This window comes from Bombina bombina, chromosome 5, assembly GCF_027579735.1.
Source record: "Bombina bombina isolate aBomBom1 chromosome 5, aBomBom1.pri, whole genome shotgun sequence".
Lineage (NCBI taxonomy): Eukaryota > Metazoa > Chordata > Amphibia > Anura > Bombinatoridae > Bombina > Bombina bombina.
The window spans coordinates 574,112,635-574,139,505 of NC_069503.1; the positions used below are offsets into that span (position 1 = coordinate 574,112,635).

A 26,871-nucleotide genomic window follows, 5' to 3' on the forward strand; every position below is an offset into this window, starting at 1 on the left:
ATAAACGTTTTTACATGCCAGCAAAAAAAACGTTTAACCTCAATAAATTAATTGTTATTTAAAACCTATTGCAAGTCTCTGCAAATTAGGTTAAGTCTATGCATACAGTATAAATCCAGTGAAGTACCATTCCCCAGAATACTGAAGTGTAAAATATACATACATGACAGCCTGATACCAGCTACATCTACTGCATTTAAGGCTGAGTTTACATTATAACGGTATGGCAGGATTTTCTCATCAATTCCATGTCAGAAAATAACAAACTGCTACATACCTCTTTGCAGATTAATCTGCCTGCTGTCCCCTGATCTGAAGTTTACCTCTCCTCAGATGGCCGAGAAACAGCAATATGATCTTAACTACTCCGGCTAAAATCATAGAAAAAACTCAGGTAGATTCTTCTTCAAATTCTACCAGAGAATGAATAACACACTCCGGTGCTATTATAAAATAACAAACTTTTGATTGAAGGTAATAAACTAATTAAATCACCACAGTCCTCTCACACATCCTATCTATTCGTTGGGTGCAAGAGAATGACTGGAGGGGACATAGGGGGGAGGAGCTATATAGCAGCTCTGCTGGGTGAATCCTCTTGCACTTCCTGTAGGGGAGGAGATAATATCCCAGAAGTAATGATGACCCGTGGACTGACCACACTTAACAGGAGAAATAGGTGTGGATTGTAAGAATTAAGGTCGAACAGGAAAGTACCCAGCCTACCCACCTCATCCCAAAAGTGCTTAAGGTATTTACCACCACCTTATGTGGGCCATGTTTTCAAGTGCCCCACAACTGCAAGATACCTTTTTGTTTAGAGAAAGGTCAGTCTAACTGGTGTCTTAGTTAAGATACAATATCTGTGCTGAAAAGAATTTGTGTGTGTGTGTGTGGGGGGGGGTTATCATCTAAAAGCAGATACCTTAATCTGTGTGCCATCTTGTTGTACATTTAGAAAGTGTAGCCTCACGGAGTGTACACAAGAGGCATCTAATTAGGGCGTTAATTAAGAAGTTGGAATATATTCCAAATCTTTCAAATTCTTTCAGCAAGGTAGGTGGCAGGGGAGGACAGAGATACTGAGACATTGCCTGCATACAGTAACTTAAAATCATTATCACCCAAAGAAATACCCTTTATCTCGATAGTTAATCTAAAATTGGAGGCCACCACCTCTAAAGTGAAAAAGGACAGCCTTGCCCTGTTAGCAATGGAGAAGGTATCAGAGAGAAGTCCATTAATTGACCTTAGCCATAGGAGTTTAGGGATCACATGTATGTGAGATAAAAGGAATTCAGAAGGGAAAATAAAAACAATTAAAAAAAAATGTCCTCCCTCATCTATAAAATTAGATTTGTGAAATGTGGAGCAAGGATAGAAGAGAAAGTCTTGTAATATTTGTCAGACCATCTGGTCTTGGTCTTTTGTCAACTTGTAAAGCTTCAAATGGCTTTGAGAACCTTCTTGATTTGTAATTGGAATGTCTAGGAAATCGTTTGTTTGGATAAAGTGACAAGGTCTGCTCAATGAACGTATTCAAGCATATTTTGCTAAAATTGCGGGAAGCCATGTTTGGTAAGATTGTATAAGATGTTGTAAAATGATCTAAAAGTAGATGCTATCTTTCTACTATCTATAATCCTTCCTTCCTGTGACCAATTAGTGGACAAAACTATTAAGGTTTTTCTGCTTTAAATCATTTAAAGAGAAATAGACTGCTCAGTCTTAATGCTGTAAATATATGTAGAATGAAAGTTCAGAGGTGAAACCGACTCTGTCCAAGAGTCCCACTAATTCGGATGTCACCTAAATACTGTAAAATATCCAAGTGAAGTTGATCAAAAAGAGAGGACTCACCCGATTGTAACCCTCTCGGTGCGGTATAGATTCCTTGTATCGTTTTGCAGGTATTCAGAGCAAACATGTATCCACCGGGCATTAGTATGCATACAGGGCTTTAATCCAGGGCCTCACAGAATATCAGTGTAATTCCGGTCTGGCTGCTAATACTAACACTGTTGCTGGGGGCTCTCCACACCCCTATTTAGGCAAAGTCAAACAGAAAACAGGTATCGCAACAGTGTAGTAATAATATGGATGAGAGAAATGCAGGTAAAAACGTAATTTAATACATGTTATAAAGCGTACATACAAAATTTCAGGCACAGCAAACAAACCCCGCTGACGCGTTTCCCGCTTCACAAGCGGTTCATCAGAGCTGGGAAAGAAGTGTCATAGGCAGCTGTTAAATCTCAGGTAACAAATCTGAATAACCAATTAGCAGACAGAAGTCTCACCTCTGACCTAACCTTTTACACTCCATATACTTCTAAGCATTAACTTTCTTGCAGCAACATAAGAAATGTTACAATATCATTATAAACATCACATAATAATATTACAAGTTAAGACTAAATAGAACACCTCTATTAAAATGAGTTAAATCAAAGTAAAGAATATCGGAACCCTGAAAACAAAATGTTAAGCGAAAATTGTTACAATTAAATCACGTTACACATTAAAGTAGCCAAAAATATGTAAAAGTTAAATGCAAACTTAGTTATATTACGGCAAATGTGAATACATGTCATAATGTTACAACTTAGCAAAAATAAGGAGAGAAAACACATTGAACTAATCTTAATAGTAAAAAAAATCAGTCCTTATATAGTAGTTACTATGTTAAATGGACATATTCATAAAACTAAGCATCTATAAATAATTTGATGTCACTAATTTTATTTATTCCTAGTGGGGAACCCGTTTTGAGGGTATAGATCCAATAAATTTCTCTTTTGCTCAAAATCTTATATCTATCACCTCCTCTGATGTTAGTTTTAACCTGTTCAATACCTTGAAACCGAAAATACCTGAATTTATCAATATGTTCAAAAAAATGCTTGGCCACTGGAGTTTTGGGTACCTCCGCCTCTAGGGACAAAAGATGTTCCCGGATCCTGTCCTTTAAGCCCCTAGAGGTGAGACCTACATATTGAAAATTACAGTGTAAACAGGTGATAAGGTAGACAACAAAGTTTGAACTGCAATTAATACGTCCCTGAATATTGTATATTTTTCTAGTGTTTGTGGACTGAAAAGTGTCTCCTACCATAGCAAAATCACAACTTTTACATGGCCTCACACCACACTTGTAAAAGCCACATTTTTTGGAAAGCCAATTGTTGGTTTTACCTGTCTGTATAGTGGCTTTAGTATTGGAGTGTGAACCTGAGTTTTTGTTTATTCTATCACCTATAGTATCTGACCTATAGGAGATAAACTTGCAGTTTTTCGACAGATATCTTAAATCATCATCCATATCTAAAAGGGGTAACCTTCTCTTGATAATATTACATATAGCATGATATTGATTGCTATATTTGGTTATAAAGTTAACACTATTACTACTCTGATTTCTGGCATCGTATCTAGTTTTTTTGTTTATCCTTGAGTAATTTACTTCTATCAAAGCCAGACACCAAAGTAGCAATATCATTTAGCTCTCTTACATTATAACCTCTTTCTACCAAACGTGAAGTCAAATTTCCAGCATGTTTCCAATACATATCCAAAGAGCTACAATTACGCATTAACCTAATGTACTGTCCTTTAGGGATCCCCTTTTTCAGATGTCTGGGATGTGATGAATCTGCTCTGAGAATGGTATTCCCGGAGATATCTTTCCTATAAACTTCAGTGACAATAGATTCATCTTTGTGTCCTATCAGTACATCTAGATATGGTATATTGTCTCTAGAAGCATTATAAGTGAAACTTAAGTTGTTGTCATTTAAGTTAAGATCATCAACAAAATACTTCAAATTACTTTCTTCACCTCCCCAAATTATCAAAATATCATCGATATATCTGGTATATAACTTATTATCTTTATAAGAGTTCTCATTTCAAAAGATCTTTCTGGTTTCAAAATCAGCTAGATATAAATTGGCATACGAGGGGGCAAATTTTGCCCCCATCGCTGTCCCTCTAAGTTGCAGATAGAACTCACCATTATACATAAAGTAGTTATGGTGTAGTAAGAATGAGAGAGCTTCCAATAAAAAATCAATTAATCTGTCATCATACCCAGAGTATCTGACAAGCATTCTCTGTACAGCATTTAATCCTTGCTCATGCGGTATGCATGAATATAAAGAAACTGCATCTATTGTGGAAAAAACATAACCCTCCTTCCATTCAAACTGTTGTATGGATCTAAGTAAATGTTTAGTGTCTCTCAGAAACCCAGGTAATGATTGAACTATTGGCTGTAGCTGTGCATCTACCCATTGGCCCAATCTCTCCCCCAGGGAGCCAATCGCTGAAATTATTGGTCTCCCTGGGGGATTGGGCCAATGGGTAGATGCACAGCTACAGATCCATACAACAGTTTGAATGGAAGGAGGGTTATGTTTTTTCCACAATAGATGCAGTTTCTTTATATTCATGCATACCGCATGAGCAAGGATTAAATGCTGTACAGAGAATGCTTGTCAGATACTCTGGGTATGATGACAGATTAATTGATTTTATATTGGAAGCTCTCTCATTCTTACTACACCATAACTACTTTATGTATAATGGTGAGTTCTATCTGCAACTTAGAGGGACAGCGATGGGGGCAAAATTTGCCCCCTCGTATGCCAATTTATATCTAGCTGATTTTGAAACCAGAAAGATCTTTGGAAATGAGAACTCTTATAAAGATAATATTAAGTTATATACCAGATATATCGATGATATTTTGATAATTTGGGGAGGTGAAGAAAGTAATTTGAAGTATTTTGTTGATGATCTTAACTTAAATGACAACAACTTAAGTTTCACTTATAATGCTTCTAGAGACAATATACCATATCTAGATGTACTGATAGGACACAAAGATGAATCTTGTCACTGAAGTTTATAGGAAAGATATCTCCGGGAATACCATTCTCAGAGCAGATTCATCACATCCCAGACATCTGAAAAAGGGGATCCCTAAAGGACAGTACATTAGGTTAATGCGTAATTGTAGCTCTTTGGATATGTATTGGAAACATGCTGGAAATTTGACTTCACGTTTGGTAGAAAGAGGTTATAATGTAAGAGAGCTAAATGATATTGCTACTTTGGTGTCTGGCTTTGATAGAAGTAAATTACTCAAGGATAAACAAAAAACTAGATACGATGCCAGAAATCAGAGTAGTAATAGTGTTAACTTTATAACCAAATATAGCAATCAATATCATGCTATATGTAATATTATCAAGAGAAGGTTACCCCTTTTAGATATGGATGATGATTTAAGATATCTGTCGAAAAACTGCAAGTTTATCTCCTATAGGTCAGATACTATGGGTGATAGAATAAACAAAAACTCAGGTTCACACTCCAATACTAAAGCCACTATACAGACAGGTAAAACCAACAATTGGCTTTCCAAAAAATGTGGCTTTTACAAGTGTGGTGTGAGGCCATGTAAAAGTTGTGATTTTGCTATGGTAGGAGACACTTTTCAGTCCACAAACTAGAAAAATATACAATATTCAGGGACGTATTAATTGCAGTTCAAACTTTGTTGTCTACCTTATCACCTGTTTACACTGTAATTTTCAATATGTAGGTCTCACCTCTAGGGGCTTAAAGGACAGGATCCGGGAACATCTTTTGTCCCTAGAGGCGGAGGTACCCAAAACTCCAGTGGCCAAGCATTTTTTTGAACATATTGATAAATTCAGGTATTTTCGGTTTCAAGGTATTGAACAGGTTAAAACTAACATCAGAGGAGGTGATAGATATAAGATTTTGAGCAAAAGAGAAATTTATTGGATCTATACCCTCAAAACGGGTTCCCCACTAGGAATAAATAAAATTAGTGACATCAAATTATTTATAGATGCTTAGTTTTATGAATATGTCCATTTAACATAGTAACTACTATATAAGGACTGATTTTTTTACTATTAAGATTAGTTCAATGTGTTTTCTCTCCTTATTTTTGCTAAGTTGTAACATTATGACATGTATTCACATTTGCCGTAATATAACTAAGTTTGCATTTAATTTTTACATATTTTTGGCTACTTTAATGTGTAACATGTGATTTAATTGTAACAATTTTCGCTTAACATTTTGTTTTCAGGGTTCCGATATTCTTTACTTTGATTTAACTCATTTTAATAGAGGTGTTCTATTTAGTCTTAACTTGTAATATTATTATGTGATGTTTATAATGATATTGTAACATTTCTTATGTTGCTGCAAGAAAGTTAATGCTTAGAAGTATATGGAGTGTAAAAGGTTAGGTCAGAGGTGAGACTTCTGTCTGCTAATTGGTTATTCAGATTTGTTACCTGAGATTTAACAGCTGCCTATGACACTTCTTTCCCAGCTCTGATGAACCGCTTGTGAAGCGGGAAACGCGTCAGCGGGGTTTGTTTGCTGTGCCTGAAATTTTGTATGTATGCTTTATAACATGTATTAAATTACGTTTTTACCTGCATTTCTCTCATCCATATTATTACTACACTGTTGCGATACCCGTTTTCTTTTCTGCTTTAAAGCTCTAGCTAAAAATGTTCCTGCTTTATTACCTTTTGTGAAATAAGTATTTTGAAGATGAAGGGCTCTTATAGGCTTCCGTTAGTAAATGTGAAGGACTTCCCTGGCGGATTTTAATATCTTTCGCTACATTCTAAATCAAGTGGATTGCGTTTATTTAGCAAACCCTTTTAACATGCCTCACAATGCAACCTTTTCAATAATGGGGTGTAACCCTTGTTTTTAGAGGGGGATATAAAAAGCAAACAAAACACACAAGCTTAGGAATGTATTTAAAAAAAAAAAAACACAACATGACATGAGTTGTCAAAAGGGGCGATGGGTCATTTATCTATTTGCTTATATCAGTCATTTCTTACCTAGCTTAATGGGCAAACATGGTGACCAAATCATTTTTAAATGATAAAACTGTACATACCTTTCAGCATCTCTGTTTGGATAAGATCTTGCAAGTGGTGAAACTGCATGACTTAGTACAAGGTATGCATAATCAAACACTTGTTGCACTTGAATGGCTCCATAGGAACTTCTGCCAACATCATTTTCTACCAAAAAATATGTTCACATCAATGTCTAAATAAAACAAGATATGAAGCAACAACAACATTCTATGGACCCTTTATCATATTTTTATCCAAATATTGGCTTTAAGATTAAAAAGGGGACAGTAAAATCAAAACATTACTACTGTATTTCAGTTTTTATTTAGATTCAAACTCCTTAATTATTAAAACTGTTCTCTTCATCTATAAATAAAATCTAAGTGAATATTTAGTTCCAAGACCTTAGTGATACTCATTCACATCATCAAGGAGGGTTACATGGGTTTTAGGATTGTGAATGAGAATGAGAGCTGGCACATGCACACAACTAAAACATTGACATCACTGTCAGAAGAATAAGCGCACAACGAAACTCACGTCTTAGTTCAACAAAGATCACGTGACTTTTTATAGAGCGCGCCTAACCGTATTCTCCACACTGTAGAAACAAATCAATGTTGATTCCCACTATACATTTTTTATAAAACAATAATACCCTTTATATAAAATTATAGTCATGATCTAGTAAACATTGTAAAGTACATATATTTTGTTTGCCACACTGAGCTAGAGGCTTTTAGGGTAACTGAGCCACCTAACTTAGTGTGCTCTATAAATTATGTAATAAAGAAGAGTATAGAAATGGGCATGTGGCGTGGAAAGTAAGGAATGCACATGCGAGCCTGCAAGAGAAATGCGCATGCGGGAGCGAGCCTGCTTTAAAAAAAAAAAAAAAAAAAAAAGGTATGCAGATGGATCTTTAGTTATCCCGCTGTGATAGGAAATATTAAAATGAATTGCTGCCATGCCACCCCCCGTACTTTTCTTAGGATGGGTGAAGTTTATCATGCTGCAAAATTTACAAGATTTTAAAATAAGAGACTAATCCATATTATACAGTTATTACAATTAATCATGTACTTTTAATAAACAGTGTTTATATAGTGTTAAAAACCCTAAAGTTTTCCGCTCCTTTAAAAATTGTTTCTGGGGCTTTTTTTTTTTTTTAATAAGCAAAGTCTGCAAAAAAATAGTTATATTAAAGTCAAAATTAAAAACTTTCCATTATTCAGAGCATGCCGTTTTAAGAGTTTTAATTTACTTCCATTATGAAATTGTGCAGTCTTTATAATTTATATGCACACTGAGCCACCAGCTCCTACTAAGCATGTGCAAGAAACCAGTGTATAAATATAAGAGGCTGTGATTGGCTAATCGCTGTCAAATTGTACAGGGGGCCCAAACTAAAGGACAGTCTACTTGAAAATGTTTGTTTAAAGATAGGTAACTCTTATTAGCCATTCCCAAGTTTTGTATAACCTCTGAAGACTGTCCCTTATCTCAGTGCTATTTACAAACTTGCTTTTCAGCCAATTTATGCAGTTTCATGCATAAATAACTCCCACGGGAGTGAGTACAAACCAATCTATATGGCACACATGAACTAGAACTGTCTGGCTATCAGCCAATTACAGACTCATACGTATACACTGAACTCTTGCACATGCTCAGTAGGAGCTGGTGCCCCAGAATGTGTGCATATAAAAGACTGATATTGGAAGCGAACTGGAAAGTTGTTTAAAATTGCATGCTCTAATTGTCAATCACAAAAGTTTAATTCAGGCTTTAGTGTCCCTTTAACCTTGCAGATAAAGGTGTTACCAAACCTGGAAAGTTATGAAAGCTGCCTGATGCTTTAAAGGGAACAAAAACTGCAGGTACATATATTTAAGAAATATTTTAACATAATTTTGCATTAGACTACTCTGTTTTGTTTCTAAACTCAATATACCTCCTTTATCAAAACAGCTCAGGCTTCTAACCACTGAGCTAATAAAGCACCAATTTCCTGCCAAATTGAATTTGCCATCTGAAAACTCTTAGAATGGAATACCATATATAAGATGGCCAAACAGTCATCAGCTGTGCCATAGTTTATTAAACTCTCAAAATAACAGATTAATTGTAAACCTGTTTTACACTCATTTAGTTAATATGGAAAAATGTATTGGGTTTTAATTAAGCAGGCATTTACAGGCCTTAAAAAGGAGGAAATATATACAAGCCAATTTATTTAGAAAAAGACGGGCTAATGGCTATGCAAAGTTTTTAAACTTTTCCTATTTCACCAATATAAAAAACATTCAAGATGTATAAAATTAACCATTTTATCTGCATTGCAAATCATTTTATAATGAATGGCTTAACTTCAATCAAGCAAATATTACACAATGAATTCTTCTCGTGTACAGGTTTCAAACTGGAAAAACAAAATTTATGCTTACCTGATAAATATCTTTTTGCGATGTACCGAGTCCACGGATTCATCCTAACTTGTGGGATATTGTCCTTCCTGACAGGAAGTAGCAAAGAGAGCACTACAGCAGAGCTGTCTATATAGCTCCCCCTTTAACTCCACCCCCCAGTCATTCAACCGAAGGCCAAGGAAGAAAAGGAGAAACTATAAGGTGCAGAGGTGACTGAAGTTTACAAGAGAAATAAATTTATCAGGTAAGCATAAATTATGTTTTTTTTTATGTAGTGTATCCAGTCCACGGATCATCCATTACTTATGGAATATATTCTCCTTCCCAACAGGAAGTTGCAAGAGTCCACCCACAGCAAAGCTGCTATATAGCTCCTCCCCTAACTGCCATATTCAGTCATTCGACCGAAAACATGCAGAGAAAGGAAAAACCATAGGGTGCAGTGGTGACTGTAGTTCAAATGAAAAAATTACCTGCCTTAAAGTGACAGGGCAGGACGTGGACTGGATACACTACAAGAGAAATAAATTTATCAGGTAAGCATAAATTATGTTTTCTCTTGTTAAGTATATCCAGTCCACGGATCATCCATTACTTATGGAATACCAATACCAAAGCTAAAGTACACGGATGATGGGAGGGACAAGGCAGGTACTTAAACGGAAGTTACCACTGCCTGTAAAAAAAAAAAACCCTTTCTCCCAAAAATAGCCTCCGAAGAAGCAAGGTATCAAATTTGTTAAATTTGAAAAAGTATGAAGCGCAGACCAAGACTCCATCTTGTAAATCTGTTCAACAGAAGCCACATTTAAAAAAGGCCCAAGTGAAAACCACAGCTCTAGTAGAATGAGCTGCAATCCCTTCAGGAGGCTGCTGTCCAGCAGTCTCATAAGCTAAATGAATTATGCTTTTTAACAAAAAGACAGAGAGGCTGCTGAAGTCTTTTGACCTCTCCTCTGTCCAGAATAGACAACAAACAAGGTGAACGTTTGATGAAAACTGTAGTAACTTAAAACTTTAAAGCACAAACCACGTCCAATATTGTGTAATAGACGTTCCTTCTTTGAGGAAGGATTAGGATACAAGCATGGAACAACTATCTCTTGAGTGATGTTCTTGTTAGATACCACCTTAGGAAAAAACCCAGGTTGGTACGCAGGACTACCTTATCCGTACGAAGGACCAGATAAGGAGAATCACATTGTAACACAGATAACTTGGAGACTCTACGAGTCGAGGAAATAGCTACCCAAAAGGAACTTTCCAAGATAAAGATTGATATCTATGGAACAAAAAAAGGTTCAAACGGAACTTCTTGAAGAGCCTTAAGAACCAGGTTTAAGCTCCATGGTGGAGCAACAGTTTTAAACACAGGCTTGGATCTAACCAAAGCCTGACCAAATGCCTGAACGTCTAGAATACCTGCCAGACGCTGGTGCAAAAAAAAAAAAAAAAAAAAAAAAATAGACAGAGTAAAAATCTGTCCCTTTTAAGGAATTAGCCGACAACCCTTTTCTCAAAAACATCTTGGAGAAAAGATAATATCCTGGGAATCCAGGCTTTACTCCATGAGTAACCCTTGGATTCATAACAATCAGATATTTACACCATATCTATGTTCAATTTTCCTAGAGACAGGCTTTCATGTCTGTATTTAAGGTATCAATGACTGACTCGGAGAAGCCATGCTTTGATAATATCAAGCGTTCAGTCTCCAGGCAGTCCATCTCAGATTAGTTATATTTAGATGGTTGAAAGGACCCTGAGGTAGAGGGACCTGTCTCAGAAGCAGAGACCGTGATGGAAAGGATGACATGTCCACCAGATCTGCATACCAGGTCCTGCGTGGCTACGCAGGCGCTGTCAAAAACACCAAAGCCCTCTCCTGCTTGGTCTTGACCTCCGGAGGAAATCCCACTCCCCCGGAAGAAAAGTCTGACGACTTAGAAAATCCACCTCCCAGTTCTCAACACCTGGGATATGGATAGCTGATAGACAAGAGTGAGTCTCTGTCCAGTGAATTATTGTAAGACTTCTAACATCACTAGGGAACTTCTGTTCCCCCTTGATGGCTGATGTAAGCCACAGTCGTGTATATTGTCCGACTGAGTATGATGTACCTCAGAGTTGCTAACTGAGGCCAAGTCTGAAGAGCATGGAATATCACTCCCAGAATAGTTATTAGGAGGGTCTCCTCCTAAGTCCACTATCCCTGAGCCTTCAGGGAGTTCCAGACTGCATCCCAACCTAAAAGGCTGGCATCCATTGTAACAATTGTCACATCCGACCTGCGGAAGGTCATACCCTTGGACAGATGGACCCGACAGACACCAGAGAAGAGAATCTCTGGTCTCTTGGTCCAGGATCAACAGGGGGACAAATCTGTGTAATCCCCGTTCCTCTGACTGAGCATGCATAGTTGCAGCGGTCTGAAATGTAGACGTGCAAACGGTACTATGTCCCTTGCCGCTACCTATTAAGCCGATTTCATTCATGTACTGAGCCACACGGCACGGCAGAAATTTAGAAACTTTGACAACCTGGACTCCGTCAAGTAAATTTTCATTTCTACAGAATCTATCAGAGTCCCTAGGAGGGAAACCCTTGAGATTGGGGATAGAGAACTCTTTCCTTGTTCACTTTCTACCCATGTGATCTCAGAAATGCCAGTACTACGTCCGTATGAGACTTGGCAATTTGGATGTTTGAAGCCTGTATCAGGATGTCGTCTAAATAAGGGGCCACTTCTATGCCCCGCGGCCTAAGGACCGCCAAAGCAACCCCAGAACCTCCATAAAGATTCTTGGGGCTGTAGATATCCCAAAGGAAAGAGCTACAAACTGGTAATGCCTGTCTAGAAAGGCAAACCTGAAAAACGAAAGTGATCTTTATGCATCACAATGTGAGGATAAGCATCCTTCAAATCCATTGTAGTCCTCTATTGACTCTCCTGGATCATAGTTAAGATGGTACGAATAGTTTCCATCTTAAATGACGGAATTCTGAGGAATTTGTTTAAGATCTTTAGATCCAAAATAGGTCTGAAGGTTCCCTCACCTTGGGAACCACAAACAGATTTGAGTAAAAACTCTGTCCCTGTTTCTCTCTTGGAACTGGATGGATCTCGTACACAATGTAAGAATGCCTCCTTTATCTGGTTTGCAGATAATTGTGAAGGCGAAATCTCCCCTTTTTTGGGGGGGGGAATCTTTGAAATCCAGAAGATATCTCTGGGATATAAATTCCAATGCCTAGGGATCCTGGGCATCTCTTGCCCACGCCCGGGCAAAGAATGAAAGTCTGCCCCATATAGGATCCGTTACCGGATAGGGGTCCGCTCCTTCATGCTGCCTTAGAGGCAGCAGCAGGCTCCTTGGCCTGCTTATCTTTGTTCCAGGTCCAATTGTCTCCAGACCGCCTTGGACTGAGCAAAAATTCCCTCTTGTTTTGCCTTAGAGGAAGTGGATGCCACACCTGCCCTGAAGTTTTAAAAGGCACGAAAATTAGACCTTTTTTGGCCCTTGATTCCTATCCTGAGGAAGGGCATGACCTTTTCCTCCAGTGATATAAGCAATAATCTCCTTCAAACCAGGCCCGAATAGGGTCTGCCCCTTGAAGGGAAGTCAAGTAGCTTATTTATAAAAGTCACGACAGCTGACCATGATATAAGCCATAGCGCTCTGCGTGCCAGTATAGTAAAAAACAGAATTCTTAGCCGTTAGTCTAGTCAAATGAACAAGGCATCAGAAAACAAAGGAATTGGCTAGCATAAGCTTGTCAAATATATTCATCCAATGGAGTCGCTAACTGTAAAGCCTCATCAAGAGACTCAACCCAGAACGCCGCAGCAGCAGTGACAGAAGCAATGTATGCAAGGGGCTGCAGGATAAAACCCTGTTGAATAAACATTTTTTATCCATTGGATCTAAAAAGCACAACTGTCCTCGCCAGAGGTAGTGGTACGCTTAGCTAGAGTAGAAACTCTTCTCTCCACCTTAGGAACTGTCTGCCAGAAGTCCTGTGGTGGTAACTATTAGAAAACATTCTTCTAAAAAATAGGAGGGGAAGAGAACGGCACACCTGGTCTATCCCATTCCTTTTAAAAAAAAATTTAGTAAACCTCTTTAGGTATTGGAAAAACATCAGTACACACCGGCACTGCATATTATTTATCCAGTCTACACAATTTCTCTGGCCCTGCGATTGTACACATTCATTCAGAGCAGCCAAAGCCTCCCTGAGCAACAAGTGGAGGTTCTCAAGCATAAATTTTAAATGTAGAAATATAAGAATCAGGTTAAATCATCTTCCCTGAGTCAAAAAAAATCACCCACAGACTAAGCATATTGTGAGGTAGTATACATGGTTCTTAAAGCGTCTGTATGCTCTGTATCTACCCCCAGAGCTATCTGCTTTCCTTTAATTTCAGGTAGTCTGACTAATACTGCTGCCAGAGTATTATTCACCACCTTTGCCATGTCTTGTAAAATAAACGCTATGGACTCCCTTGATGTACTTGGCGCCATTTGAGCGTGAGTCCCTGAAGCGGGAGTCGAAGGGTCTGACACGTGGGGAGAGTTAATCGGCATAACTTTCCCCTCGACAGAATCCCCTGGTAAAATAAACGCTATGGGTGCCCTTGATGTACTTGGCGCCATTTGAGCGTGAGTCCCTAAAGCGGGAGTCAAAAGGTCTGACACGTGGGGAGAGTTAGTCGGCATAACTACCCCCACGACAGAATCCTCTGGTGATAATGTTTTTAAAGACAAAAAATGATCTTTATTGTTTAACATGAAATCAGTACATCTGGTACACATTCTAAGATGGGGTTCCACCATGGCCTTAAAACATAATGAACACAGAGCTTCCTCTATGTCAGACATGTTAGAACAGACTAATAAGCTTGGAAAACACTTTAAATCAAGTTAACAAGCAAATATATAAAACGTTACTGTGCCTTTAAGAGAAACAAATTGTCAAAATTTGAAAAACAGTGAAAAAAGGCAGTAAAACAAACGAAATTTTTACAGTACATGTAATAAGGTAACAGAGCATTGCACCCACTTGCAAATGGATGATTAACCCCTTAATGCAAAAAACAGATCAAAAAAACGACAGACTTTTTTTTTTTTAAAAACAGACACAACAAAACTGCCACAGCAGAGCTGTGGATTACCTTCCCTAAAAACGATTTTGGAAGTCTTTTTAGCCCTTTAGAAATGTCCTGTAGTATTCATGGGACTGCTGAGGGAATCTGGATAATTCATTTTGTAATTTCAACTGCGCCAAAAAGCGCTAAATTAGGCCCCTCCCACTCATATTACAACAGTGGGAAGCTTCAGTTAACAGTTTCTATGCAAAATTTAAGCCAGCCATGTGGAAAAAAAACTTAGGCCCCAATAAGTTTTATCACCAAACATATGTTAAAAAACGATTAAACATGCCAGCAAACGTTTTAAAACACATTTTTACAAGAGTATGTATCTCTATTAATAAGCCTGATACCAGTCGCTATCCCTGCATTTAAGGCTTTACTTACATTACTTCGGTATCAGCAGTATTTTCTTAGTCAATTCCATTCCTAGAAAAATATTTTACTGCACATACCTTATCTGCAGGAAAACCTGCACGCCATTCCCCCTCTGAAGTTACCTCACTCCTCAGAATGTGTGAGAACAGCAAATGGATCTCAGTTACGTCTGCTAAGATCATAGAAAAACGCAGGCAGATTCTTCTTCCAAATACTGCCTGAGATAAACAGCACACTCCGGTGCCATTTAAAAATAACAAACTTTTGATTGAAGAATAAACTAAGTATAAATCACAGACTCTCACGACCTCCTATGTTGAGGCTTGCAAGAGAATGACTGAATATGGCAGTTAGGGGAGGAGCTATATAGCAGCTTTGCTGTGGGTGGACTCTTGCAACTTCCTGTTGGGAAGGAGAATATATTCCATAAGTAATGGATGATCCGTGGACTGGATACACTTAAGAGAAATACTATCTGTCTTGAATAGACAGGGCGGGCCGTGGACTCGGTATATCGCAAAAGAAAGAAATTTATCAGGTAAGCATAAATTTTGTTTTCTTTTGCATGATGTACCGAGTCCACGGATTCATCCTAACTTGTGGGATACCAATACCAAAGCTTTAGGACACGGATGAAGGGAGGGACAAGACAGGAACCTAAACGGAAGGCACCACTGCTTGCAAAACCTCTCTCCCAAAAATAGCCTCAGAAGAAGCAAAAGTATCAAATTTATAAAATTTGGAAAAGGCATGAAGCGACGACCAAGTCGCAACCTTACAAATCTGTTCAACAGAAGCATCATTTTTAAAAGCCCATGTGGAAGCTACCGCTCTAGTAGAATGAGCTGTAATCCTTTCAGGAGGCTGCTGTCCAGCAGTCTCATGCAACAGACGTTCCTTCTTACAAGAAGGATTAGGACACAGAAGGAACAACAATTTCTTGATTGATATTCCTGTTAGTAACAACCTTAGGTAGGAACCCAGGCTTGGTACGCAAGACCACCTTATCAGCATGGAACACAAGATAAGGAGAGTCACATTGTAATGCAGATAGTTCAGAAACTCTTCGAGCTGAAGAGATGGCAACTAAAAACAGAACTTTCCAAGATAGAAGCTTAATATCTATGGAATGCATGGGTTCAAATAGAACCCCCTGAAGAACTCTAAGAACTAAATTTAGACTCCATGGTGGAGCAATAGGTCTAAACACAGGCTCAATTCTAGCTAAAGCCTGACAAAAAGCCTGAACGTCTGGAAAATCTGCCAGACGCTTGTGCAACAAAATAGACAGAGCAGATATCTGTCCCTTTAGGGAACTAGCTGATAATCCTTTCTCCAATCCCTCTTTGAGAAAAGACAAAATCCTAGGAATCCTGATTTTACTCCAGGAGAAGCCTTTGGATTCGCACCAAAAAAGATTTACACCATATCTTATGATACATTTTCTTGGTAACAGGCTTTCGAGCCTGAATCAAGGTATTTATGACTGACTCAGAGAAACCACAATTTGATAGAATCAAGCGTTCAATCTCCAAGCAGTCAATTTTAGAGAAATTAGATTTGGATGCTTGAATGGACCTTGAATCAGAAGGTCCTGTGGCCACACAGGCGCTATCAAAATCACAGATGCTCTCTCCTGTTTGATTCTGGCAATCAGACGTGGAAGGAGAGGGAAAGGTGGAAACACATAAGCCAGGTTGAACTACCAGGGTACTGCTAGAGCATCTATCAGTACAGCCTGAGGATCTCTTGACCTGGAGCCGTAACGAGGAAGAATGGCGTTCTGACAAGACGCTATCAGATCCAAATCTGGTGTGCCCCATAGCTGAATCAGCTGAGCAAACACCTCCGGATGGAGTTCCCACTCCCCCGGATGAAAAGTCTGACGACTTAGAAAATCTGCCTCCCAGTTCTCTACACCTGGGATATAGATCTGACAGATGGCAAGAGTGAGCCTATGCCCATTGGATTATCCTTGAGACCCCTATCATCGCTAAGGAACTCTTTGTTCCGCCCTGATGATTGATATAAGCCACAGTCGTGATGTTGTCCAACTGAAACCTGATGAATCTGGCCGAAGCCAGCTAAGGCCATGCCTGGAGAGCATTGAAGATCGCTCTTAATTCCAGAATATTTATCGGTAGGAGAGCCTCCACCCGAGTCCACAAACCCTGAGCTTTCAGGGAATTCCAGACTGCACCCCAGACCAGAAGACTGGCGTCTGTCGTCACTATAACCCATTCTGGCCTGCGGAAACATTCCCAGGGACAGATGATCCTGTGACAACCACCAAAGAAGAGAGTCTCTGGTCTCTTGAGCCAGATTTATCTAAGGAGATAAATCCACATAATCCCCATTCCACTGATTGAGCATGCATAGTTGCAGTGGTCTGAGATGCAAGCGAGCAAACGGAACTATGTCCATTGCCGCTACCATTAGTCCAATTACCTCCATATACTGAGCCACTGACGGCCGACGAATGGAATGAAGAGCTCGGCAGGTGGACAAAATCTTTGATTTCCTGACCTCCGTCAGAAATATTTTCATGTCCACCGAGTCTATCAGAGTCCCTAGAAATGAAACTCTTGTGAGGGGGAAAGAAAACTCTTTTACGTTCACTTTCCACCCATGAGACCTTAGAAAGGCCAACACTAAGTCCGTGTGAGACTTGGCTAGTTGGAAGGACAACGCTTGAATTAGAATGTCGTCTAGATAAGGCGCCACTGCTATGCCCGGTGGCCTTAGAACCGCCAGAAGGGACCCTAGCACCTTCGTGAAGATTTGCGACGCTCTGGCCAACCCGAAAGGAAGAGCCACAAACTGATAATGCTTGTCCAGAAAGGCGAATCTGAGGAACTGGTGATTTTTGTGGATAGGAATGTGCAGATACGCATCCTTTAAGTGCACGGTGGTCATATATTGACCCTACTGGATCAATGGTAAGATAGTCCGAATGGTCTCCATCTTGTAAAGATGGAACTCTTAGGAATCTGTTTAGGATCTTGAGATCCAGAATTGGTCTGAAGGTTCCCTCCTTTTTGGGAACTATAAACAGATTGGAGTAGAACCCCTGTTCTGCTTTTGGAACTGGGCAGATCACTCCCATGGTAAAAAGGTCTTCTACACAGCGTAAGAACGCCTCTTTGTCGGGAGAGGCATTCGGGAATCCTTGAAAACTAGAAGGTATCCCTGGGTTACAATTTCTACTGCCCATGAATCCTGAAGTCTCTTCCCAAGGCCTGAGGGGGGAGAGAAAGAGTCTGCCCCCTACTAGATCCGGTCCCGGATCGGGGGTTACCCCTTCATGCTGACTTAGTGGCAGCAGCAGGCTTTTTGGCCTGTTTACCCTTGTTCCAAGCCTGATTAGGTCTCCAGGTTGGCTTGGATTGAGCAAAGTTCCCCTCTTGCTTTGCAGCAGGGGAAGAGGTAGAGGGACCACTCTTGAAGTTTCGAAAGGAACGAAAATTATTTTGTTTGGTCCTTGTCTTATTTGACTTATCCTGAAGGAGGGTATGATCCTTCCCTCCAGTAATGTCTGAAATGATCTCTCAATGCAGGCCCGAATAGGGTCTTACCTATCAAAGGGATCGACAAAAGCTTAGATTTAGATGACATCAGCTGACCAGGACTTAAGCCATAATGCTCTACGTGCTAAAATGGCAAAACTTGAATTCTTAGCCGCTAATTTAGCAAGATGAAAAGCGGCGTCTGTAATAAAAGAATTAGCCAACTTAACAGCCTTAATTCTGTCCAAAATTTCATCTAGTGGGGTCTCCATTCTTTAGAGCCTCAAACCAAAAGGCAGCTGCAGTGGTTACAGGAACAATGCATGCTATAGGTTGAAGAAAACCTTGATGAACAAAAAAATTTAGGAGACCCTCTAATTTTTTATCCATAGGATCAATGAAAGCACATCTGTCTTCAATAGGTATAGTTGTACGCTTAGCAAGGGTAGAAATAGCTCCCTCCACCTTAGGGACCGTCTGCCATGAGTCCTTTATAGTGTCAGAAATGGGAGACATTTTCTTAAAAACAGGAGAGGGAGAGAACGGAATACCTGGTTTATCCCACTACTTAGTAACAATGTCCGAAATCCTCTTAGGGACCAGAAACAGTGTAAACAGGAACCTCTAAATATTTGTCAATTTTACACAATTTCTCTGGAACTACAATAGGGTCACAATCATCCAGAGTAGCTAAAACCTCCCTGAGCAATAAGCGGAGGTGGCTGTAGCTTAAATTTAAATGCCGTTATATCTGAATCTGTCTGAGAGAACATCTTTCCTGAATCAGAAATCTCTCCCTCAGACAGCAAATCCCTCATCCCAACCTCAGAACATTGTGAGGGAATATCGGATACGCCTACTAAAGCGTCAGAAGGCTCAGCATTTGTTCTTAACCCAGAGCTACTGTGCTTCCCTTGCAACCCAGGCAGCTTAGATAAAACCTCTGTGAGGGTAGTATTCATAACTGAAGCCATATCTTGCAAGGTGAAAGAATTAGACGCACTAGAAGTACTCGTCGCTTGTGCGGGCGTTACTGGTTGTGACACTTGGGGAGAACTAGATGGCAAAACCTGATTTCCTTCTGTCTGAGAATCATCTAATGCCAAACTTTTATAAGTCAAAATATGCTGCTTGCAATTTATAGACATATCAGTACAAGTGGGACACATTCTAAGAGGGGGTTCCACAATGGCTTCTAAACAAATTTAACAATGAGTTTCCTCAGTGTCAGACATGTTTAACAGACTAGTAATAAAGCAAGCAAGCTTGGAAAACACTTTAATGAAAAAAAAACAATTTGCAAAAACGGTACTGTGCCTTTAAGAGAAAAAAAAAAAAAAAGGCATACACAAACTGCAAAACAGGTTAAAATTGCTTCAATTTTTCTGAAATTTTAACAGCGTACCCACTAAGCTTTAGAAGGATTGCGCCACAAGTTAATAAGCAATAAACCCCCAAATGAAAAAAAAAAACGGATTGAAATATGTCTAAAACCGGTTAAAACCCATGTTAGCACCTTGCCACAGCTCTGCTGTGGCCCTACCTGCCATTAGGAAGCGATAACAGAATTTATGCTTACCTGATAAATTACTTTCTCCAACGGTGTGTCCGGTCCACGGCGTCATCCATTACTTGTGGGAATATTCTCTTCCCCAACAGGAAATGGCAAAGAGCACAGCAAAAGCTGTCCATATAGCCCCTCCTTGGCTCCGCCCCCCCAGTCATTCGACCGACGGTTAGGAGAAAAAAAGGAGAAACTATAGGGTGCCGTGGTGACTGTAGTGAATAAAGAAATTTTTCAAACCCGATTAAAAAAACCAGGGCGGGCCGTGGACCGGACACACTGTTGGAGAAAGTAATTTATCAGGTAAGCATAAATTCTGTTTTCTCCAACATTGGTGTGTCCGGTCCACGGCGTCATCCATTACTTGTGGGAACCAATACCAAAGCTTTAGGACACGGATGAAGGGAGGGAGCAAATCAGGTTACCTAAACGGAAGGCACCACGGCTTGCAAAACCTGTCTCCCAAAAACAGCCTCCGAAGAAGCAAAAGTATCAAATTTGTAAAATTTGGCAAAAGTGTGCAGAGAAGACCAAGTCGCTGCCTTACATATCTGATCAACAGAAGCCTCGTTCTTTAAGGCCCATGTGGAAGCTACAGCTCTAGTGGAGTGAGCTGTGACTCGTTCAGGAGGCTGCCGTCCGGCAGTCTCATAAGCCAATCGGATAATGCTTTTCAGCCAGAAAGAAAGGTAGCCGTAGCTTTTTGTCCTCTCCTCTTATTAGAGTAAACGACAAACAAAGATGAGGTTTGTCTAAAATCCTTAGTTGCTTCTAAATAGAACTTTAAAGCACGAACTACATCTAAATTGTGCAACAAACGTTCCTTCTTTGAAACTGGATTCAGACACAGAGAAGGAACAACTATTTCCTGGTTAATATTCCTGTTGGAAACAACCTTCGGAAGAAAACCAGGCTTAGTACGCAAAACGACCTTATCTGAATGGAACACCAGATAGGGTGGGTTACACTGCAGAGCAGATAATTCAGACACTCTTCTTGCAGAAGAAATAGCAACCAAAAACAGAACTTTCCAAGATAGTAACTTGATATCTATAGAATGTAAGGGTTCAAACGGAACCCCTTGAAGAACTGAAATAACTAAATTTAGACTCCAAGGAGGAGTCAAGGGTCTGTAAACAGGCTTGATTCTGACCAAGGCCTGTACAAAAGCTTGTACATCTGGCACAGCTGCCAGTCGTTTGTGTAACAAGACAGATAAAGCAGAAATCTGTCCTTTTAGAGAACTCGCTGACAATCCCTTATCCAAACCTTCTTTGAGAAAGGAGAGGATCTTAGGAATTTTAATCTTACTCCAGGAGAATCCTTTGGATTCACACCAACAGATATATCTTTTCCATATTTTATGGTAAATCTTTCTAGTCACAGGTTTTCTGGCTTGGACCAGAGTATCTATCACTGAATCTGAAAACCCACGCTTGGATAAACTCAAACGTTCAATTTCCAAGCAGTCAGCTGCAGAGAAACTAGATTTGGATGTTTGAATGGACCTTGTACTAGAAGATCCTGTCTCAAAGGTAGCTTCCATGGTGGAGCCGATGACATATTCACCAGGTCTGCATACTAAGTCCTGCGCGGCCACGCAGGAGCTATCAGAATTACCGAGGCCTTCTCCTGTTTGATCCTGGCTACAAGCCTGGGGAGGAGAGGGAACGGTGGAAACGCATAAGCTAGGGTGAACGACCAAGGCGCCACTAATGCATCCACTAGAGTCGCCTTGGGATCCCTGGATCTGGACCCGTAGCAAGGAACCTTGAAGTTCTGACGGGACGCCATCAGATCCATGTCTGGAATGCCCCATAATTGAGTCAACTGGGCAAACACCTCCGGGTGGAGTTCCCACTCCCCCGGATGGAAAGTCTGACGACTCAGATAATCCGCCTCCCAGTTGTCTACTCCTGGGATGTGGATTGCAGATAGGTGGCAGGAGTGATCCTCCGCCCATTTGATGATTTTGGATACCTCTCTCATCGCCAAGGAACTCCTTGTTCCCCCCTGATGGTTGATGTAAGCTACAGTCGTCATGTTGTCTGACTGGAATCTTATGAATCCGGCCTTTGCTAGTTGAGGCCAAGCCCGGAGCGCATTGAATATCGCTCTCAGTTCCAGGATGTTGATCGGGAGAAGAGACTCTTCCCGAGACCATAAACCCTGAGCTTTCCGGGAATCCCAGACCGCGCCCCAGCCTAACAGACTGGCGTCGGTCGTGACAATGGCCCACTTTGGTCTGCGGAAACTCATTCCCTGAGACAGGTGATCCTGGGACAACCACCAACGGAGTGAGTCTCTGGTTATCTGGTCTACTTGAATCTTTGGAGACAAGTCTGTATAATCCCCATTCCACTGCTTGAGCATGCACAGTTGTAATGGTCTTAGATGAATTCGAGCAAAAGGAACTATGTCCATTGCTGCAACCATCAACCCTACTACTTCCATGCACTGAGCTATGGAAGGCTGCAGAATAGAGTGAAGAACTTGACAAGCGTTTAGAAGCTTTGACTTTCTGACTTCTGTCAAGAAGATCTTCATTTCTAAACAATCTATTATTGTTCCCAAAAAGGGAACTCTTGTCGACGGAGATAGTGAACTCTTTTCTACGTTCACCTTCCACCCGTGAGATCTGAGAAAGGCTAGAACAATGTCTGTATGAGCCTTTGCCTTGGAAAGAGACGACGCTTGAATTAGAATGTCGTCCAGATAAGGTGCCACTGCAATGCCCCTTGGTCTTAGAACCGCTAGAAGGGACCCGAGCACCTTTGTGAAAATCCTTGGAGCAGTGGCTAGCCCGAATGGGAGAGCCACAAACTGGTAATGCTTGTCCAGAAAGGCGAACCTTAGGAACTGATGATGATCTTTGTGGATAGGAATATGTAGATATGCATCCTTTAAATCCACGGTAGTCATATATTGACCCTCCTGGATTGCAGGTAAAATTGTTCGAATGGTTTCCATTTTGAACGATGGAACTCTGAGAAATTTGTTTAGAATTTTTAAATCCAGAATTGGTCTGAAAGTTCCCTCTTTTTTGGGAACTACAAACAGATTTGAGTAAAACCCCTGACCTTGTTCCACAGTTGGAACTGGGTGTATCACTCCCATCTTTAACAGGTCTTCTACACAATGTATGAATGCCTGTCTCTTTATTTGGTTTGAAGATAAGTGAGACATGTGAAACCTTCCCCTTGGGGATAGTTCCTTGAATTCTAGAAGATAACCCTGAGAGACTATTTCTAGTGCCCAGGGATCCTGAACATCTCTTGCCCAAGCCTGAGCAAAGAGAGAGAGTCTGCCCCCTTCTAGATCTGGTCCCGGATCGGGGGCTACCCCTTCATGCTGTTTTGGTAGCAGCAGCAGGCTTCTTGGCCTGTTTACCCTTGTTCCAGCCTTGCATTATTTTCCAAGCTGGTTTAGTCTGGGAAGCGTTACCCTCTTGTCTAGAAGCTGCAGAGTTGGAAGCCGGTCCGTTCCTGAAATTGCGAAAGGAACGAAAATTGGACTTATTCTTAGCCTTGAAAGGCCTAATTTGTGGGAGGGCATGGCCCTTTCCCCCAGTGATGTCTGAAATAATTTCTTTCAATTCTGGCCCAAAAAGGGTCTTACCTTTGAAAGGGATATTAAGCAATTTTGTCTTGGAAGATACATCCGCCGACCAAGACTTTAGCCAGAGCGCTCTACGCGCCACAATTGCAAACCCTGAATTTTTCGCCGCTAATCTCACTAACTGCAAAGCGGCGTCTAAAATAAAGGAATTAGCTAACTTAAGTGCGTGAATTCTGTCCATGACCTCCTCATATGGAGTCTCCCTACTGAGCGACTTTTCCAGTTCCTCGAACCAGAACCACGCCGCTGTAGTGACAGGAATAATGCACGAAAAAGGTTGAAGGAGGTATCCTTGCTGTACAAAAATCTTTTTAAGCAAGCCCTCCAATTTTTTATCCATAGGATCTTTGAAAGCACAATTGTCCTCAATGGGAATGGTCGTGCGTTTGGCTAGTGTAGAAACCGCCCCCTCGACCTTAGGGACTGTTTGCCATAAGTCCTTCCTGGGGTCGACCATGGGGAACAATTTCTTAAATATAGGAGGAGGGACAAAAAGGTATGCCTGGCTTCTCCCACTCCTTATTCACTATGTCCGCCACCCTTTTAGGTATTGGAAAGGCATCAGGGTGCACCGGGACCTCTAGGAACTTGTCCATCTTGCACAATTTTTCTGGGATGACCAGACTGTCACAATCATCCAGAGTAGATAGCAAGTCCTTAAGTAATGCGCGGAGATGCTCTAATTTAAATGTCACAACATCAGGTTCTGCCTGCTGAGAAATTCTTCCTGTATCAGAAATTTCCCCATCTGACAAACCCTCCCTCACTGCCACTTCAGACTGGTGTGAGGGTATACCAGATAAATTATCATCAGCGCCCTCCTGCTCTACAGTGTTTAAAACTGAGCAATCGCGCTCTCTGAAATCCTGGCATTTTGGATAAAATATTAGCTATTGAGTTATCCATTACTGCCGTCAATTGTTGCATAGTAACAAGCATTGGCGCGCTATAAGTACTAGGGGTCGCCTGCGCGGGCATAACTGGTATAGACACAGAAGGAGAGGATGCAGAACTATCCCTACTTCCTTCATCTGAGGAATCATCCTGGGCAACCTTACTAAATGTGACAGTACTGTTCTTACTTTGTTTGGACGCCATGGCACAATCACATACATTTGAAGGGGGAACCACCTTGGCCTCCATATATACAGAACATGATCTATCTGAAGGTAGACATGTTAAACAGGCTTAAACTGGTTAATAAAGCACAAAAACCGTTTTTAAACAAAACCGTTACTGTCTCTTTAAATATTAAACAGGGCACACTTTATTACTGAATATGTGAAAAACTATGAAGGAATTATCCAATCTTTACCAAATTTTCACCACAGTGTCTTAATGCATTCAAAGTATTGCACCCCAATTTTCAAGCTGTTACCCCTTAAAATGCGGAAACCGGAGCCGTTTGCAATTTAACCCCACTACAGTCCCAGCCACAGCCTTTGTTGCGACTTCACTTATCCCAGGGGGGTATACGATACCAATTCCAGCCTTCTAGGAACGTTTTCAGTGGATACCAGACCCTCTCACATGCAGCTGCATGCACTGCACTCAAAAGAAACTGCGCAATAATGGCGCGAAAATGAGGCTCTGCCTACTATAGAGAAAGGCCCTTCCTGACTGGGAAGGTGTCTTAACTAGTGCCTTGCGATAAAAACGTTCCCCAAGTAGTAAAAAGTTTTAAATCCACTTCAAAACTTTAAATAACTTAAATAAACAATCGATTTAGCCCTTAAGAGTGTCCACCAGTTAATAGCCCATAATAAGCCCTTTATTCTTTCTGAGTCTAAGAAAATGGCTTACCGATCCCCATGAGGGAAAATGACAGTCTTCTAGCATTACACAGTCTTGTTAGAAAAATGGCTAGTCATACCTTGAGCAGAAAAGTCTGCAAACTGTTCCCCCCAACTGAAGTTCTCTGGGCTCAACAGTCCTGCGTGGGAACAGCAATTGATTTTAGTTACTGCTGCTAAAATCATACTCCTCTTTTAAACAGAACTCTTCCTCTCTTTCTGTTTCAGAGTAAATAGTACATACCAGTACCATTTCAAAATAAACTTTTGATAGAAGAATAAAAAACCAACTAAACACCACATACTCTTCACCATCTCCGTGGAGATGCTACTTGTTCAGAGCGGCAAAGAGAATGACTGGGGGGGCGGAGCCAAGGAGGGGCTATATGGACAGCTTTTGCTGTGCTCTTTGCCATTTCCTGTTGGGGAAGAGAATATTCCCACAAGTAATGGATGACGCCGTGGACCGGACACACCAATGTTGGAGAAATGGGGTTTAAAGCGTCAATTAGTCCCTCAGAAGACTCTCAGGACCTCAGGAGAAGTTGTTTGCTGCTTGTAAATGTAGGCCCGCCTGCTGGGGCCTACACAAAACTAACAAACCCTGCCTGAAAGCCATGTGGGTTATAAACAACCCCAAAGAACCCTCAAGCAAATGTCCCATAAAACAGAAAATGTTACTCCAAGACACATTAACCCTTTATGCAAGCTAGTAAAAACCTCTGATAACACTAGGATTACTGCTTACCCTTCCCTAATGGGGACACCGTCAGCCTTTCTGAGTTAACAGTCTCTGCAGAAAATATGACTGAACATACCTCATTGCTGTATAGCCAGAAACTGTTCCTCACACTGAAGTTTTCCTGTACTCCTCAGCTTCTGTGGGAACAGAAGTGGACCTTAGTTACAAATACTAAGATCATCATCCTCCAGGCAGAAATCTTCATCTATGTCCTGCCTGAGAGTAAATAGTACAACACTGCTACCATTTAAAAATAACAAACACTTGATTGAAGATAAAATAAAACTAACAGTTTAACACCTCTTCTCTTTACTCTACCTGCTAAGAGCCAGCAAAAGAGAATGACTGGGGGGTGGAGTTAAGGGGGGAGCTATATAGACAGCTCTGCTGTGGTGCTCTTTGCTACTTCCTGTTAGGAAGGACAATATCTCACAAGTTAGGATGAATCCGTGGACTCGGTACATCATGCAAAAGAAATATTGTTTATTTACATGTCAAAAAGTATGTGTGGGGGGATCCTTTTAAAGAGCCAATAAATTCCAACTGGAAATGTGTTTTGTAGATGTTTAAGGAATTAGGCAAATAAAAAAACCTGCAGCTATGCAGATAGGAAAGTCATTGAAAGTAAAGAAACAAAACAAAAAGCTATGCTTACCTGATAATTTCCTTTTCTTCCGTGGGAAAGAGTCCACAGCCGCCTTCATTACTTATGGGAAAATAAGAACTTGGCCACCAGGAGGAGGCAAAGACCCACCAGCCAAAA

The 26,871-nt window shown here is 40.5% G+C and overlaps 1 protein-coding gene across 1 annotated transcript in view; it reads right to left on the reverse strand.

The window, feature by feature from the left end:
* The window catches only part of TENT4A (terminal nucleotidyltransferase 4A), a 190,900-nt gene that overhangs the window by 56,967 nt on the left and 107,062 nt on the right, over nt 1–26,871 (reverse strand). Inside the window, exon 9 of the mRNA XM_053714520.1 lies at nt 6,965–7,091. Within this exon, the coding sequence (XP_053570495.1) occupies nt 6,965–7,091 (127 nt within the window). The remainder of the gene's footprint in view (nt 1–6,964; nt 7,092–26,871) is intronic.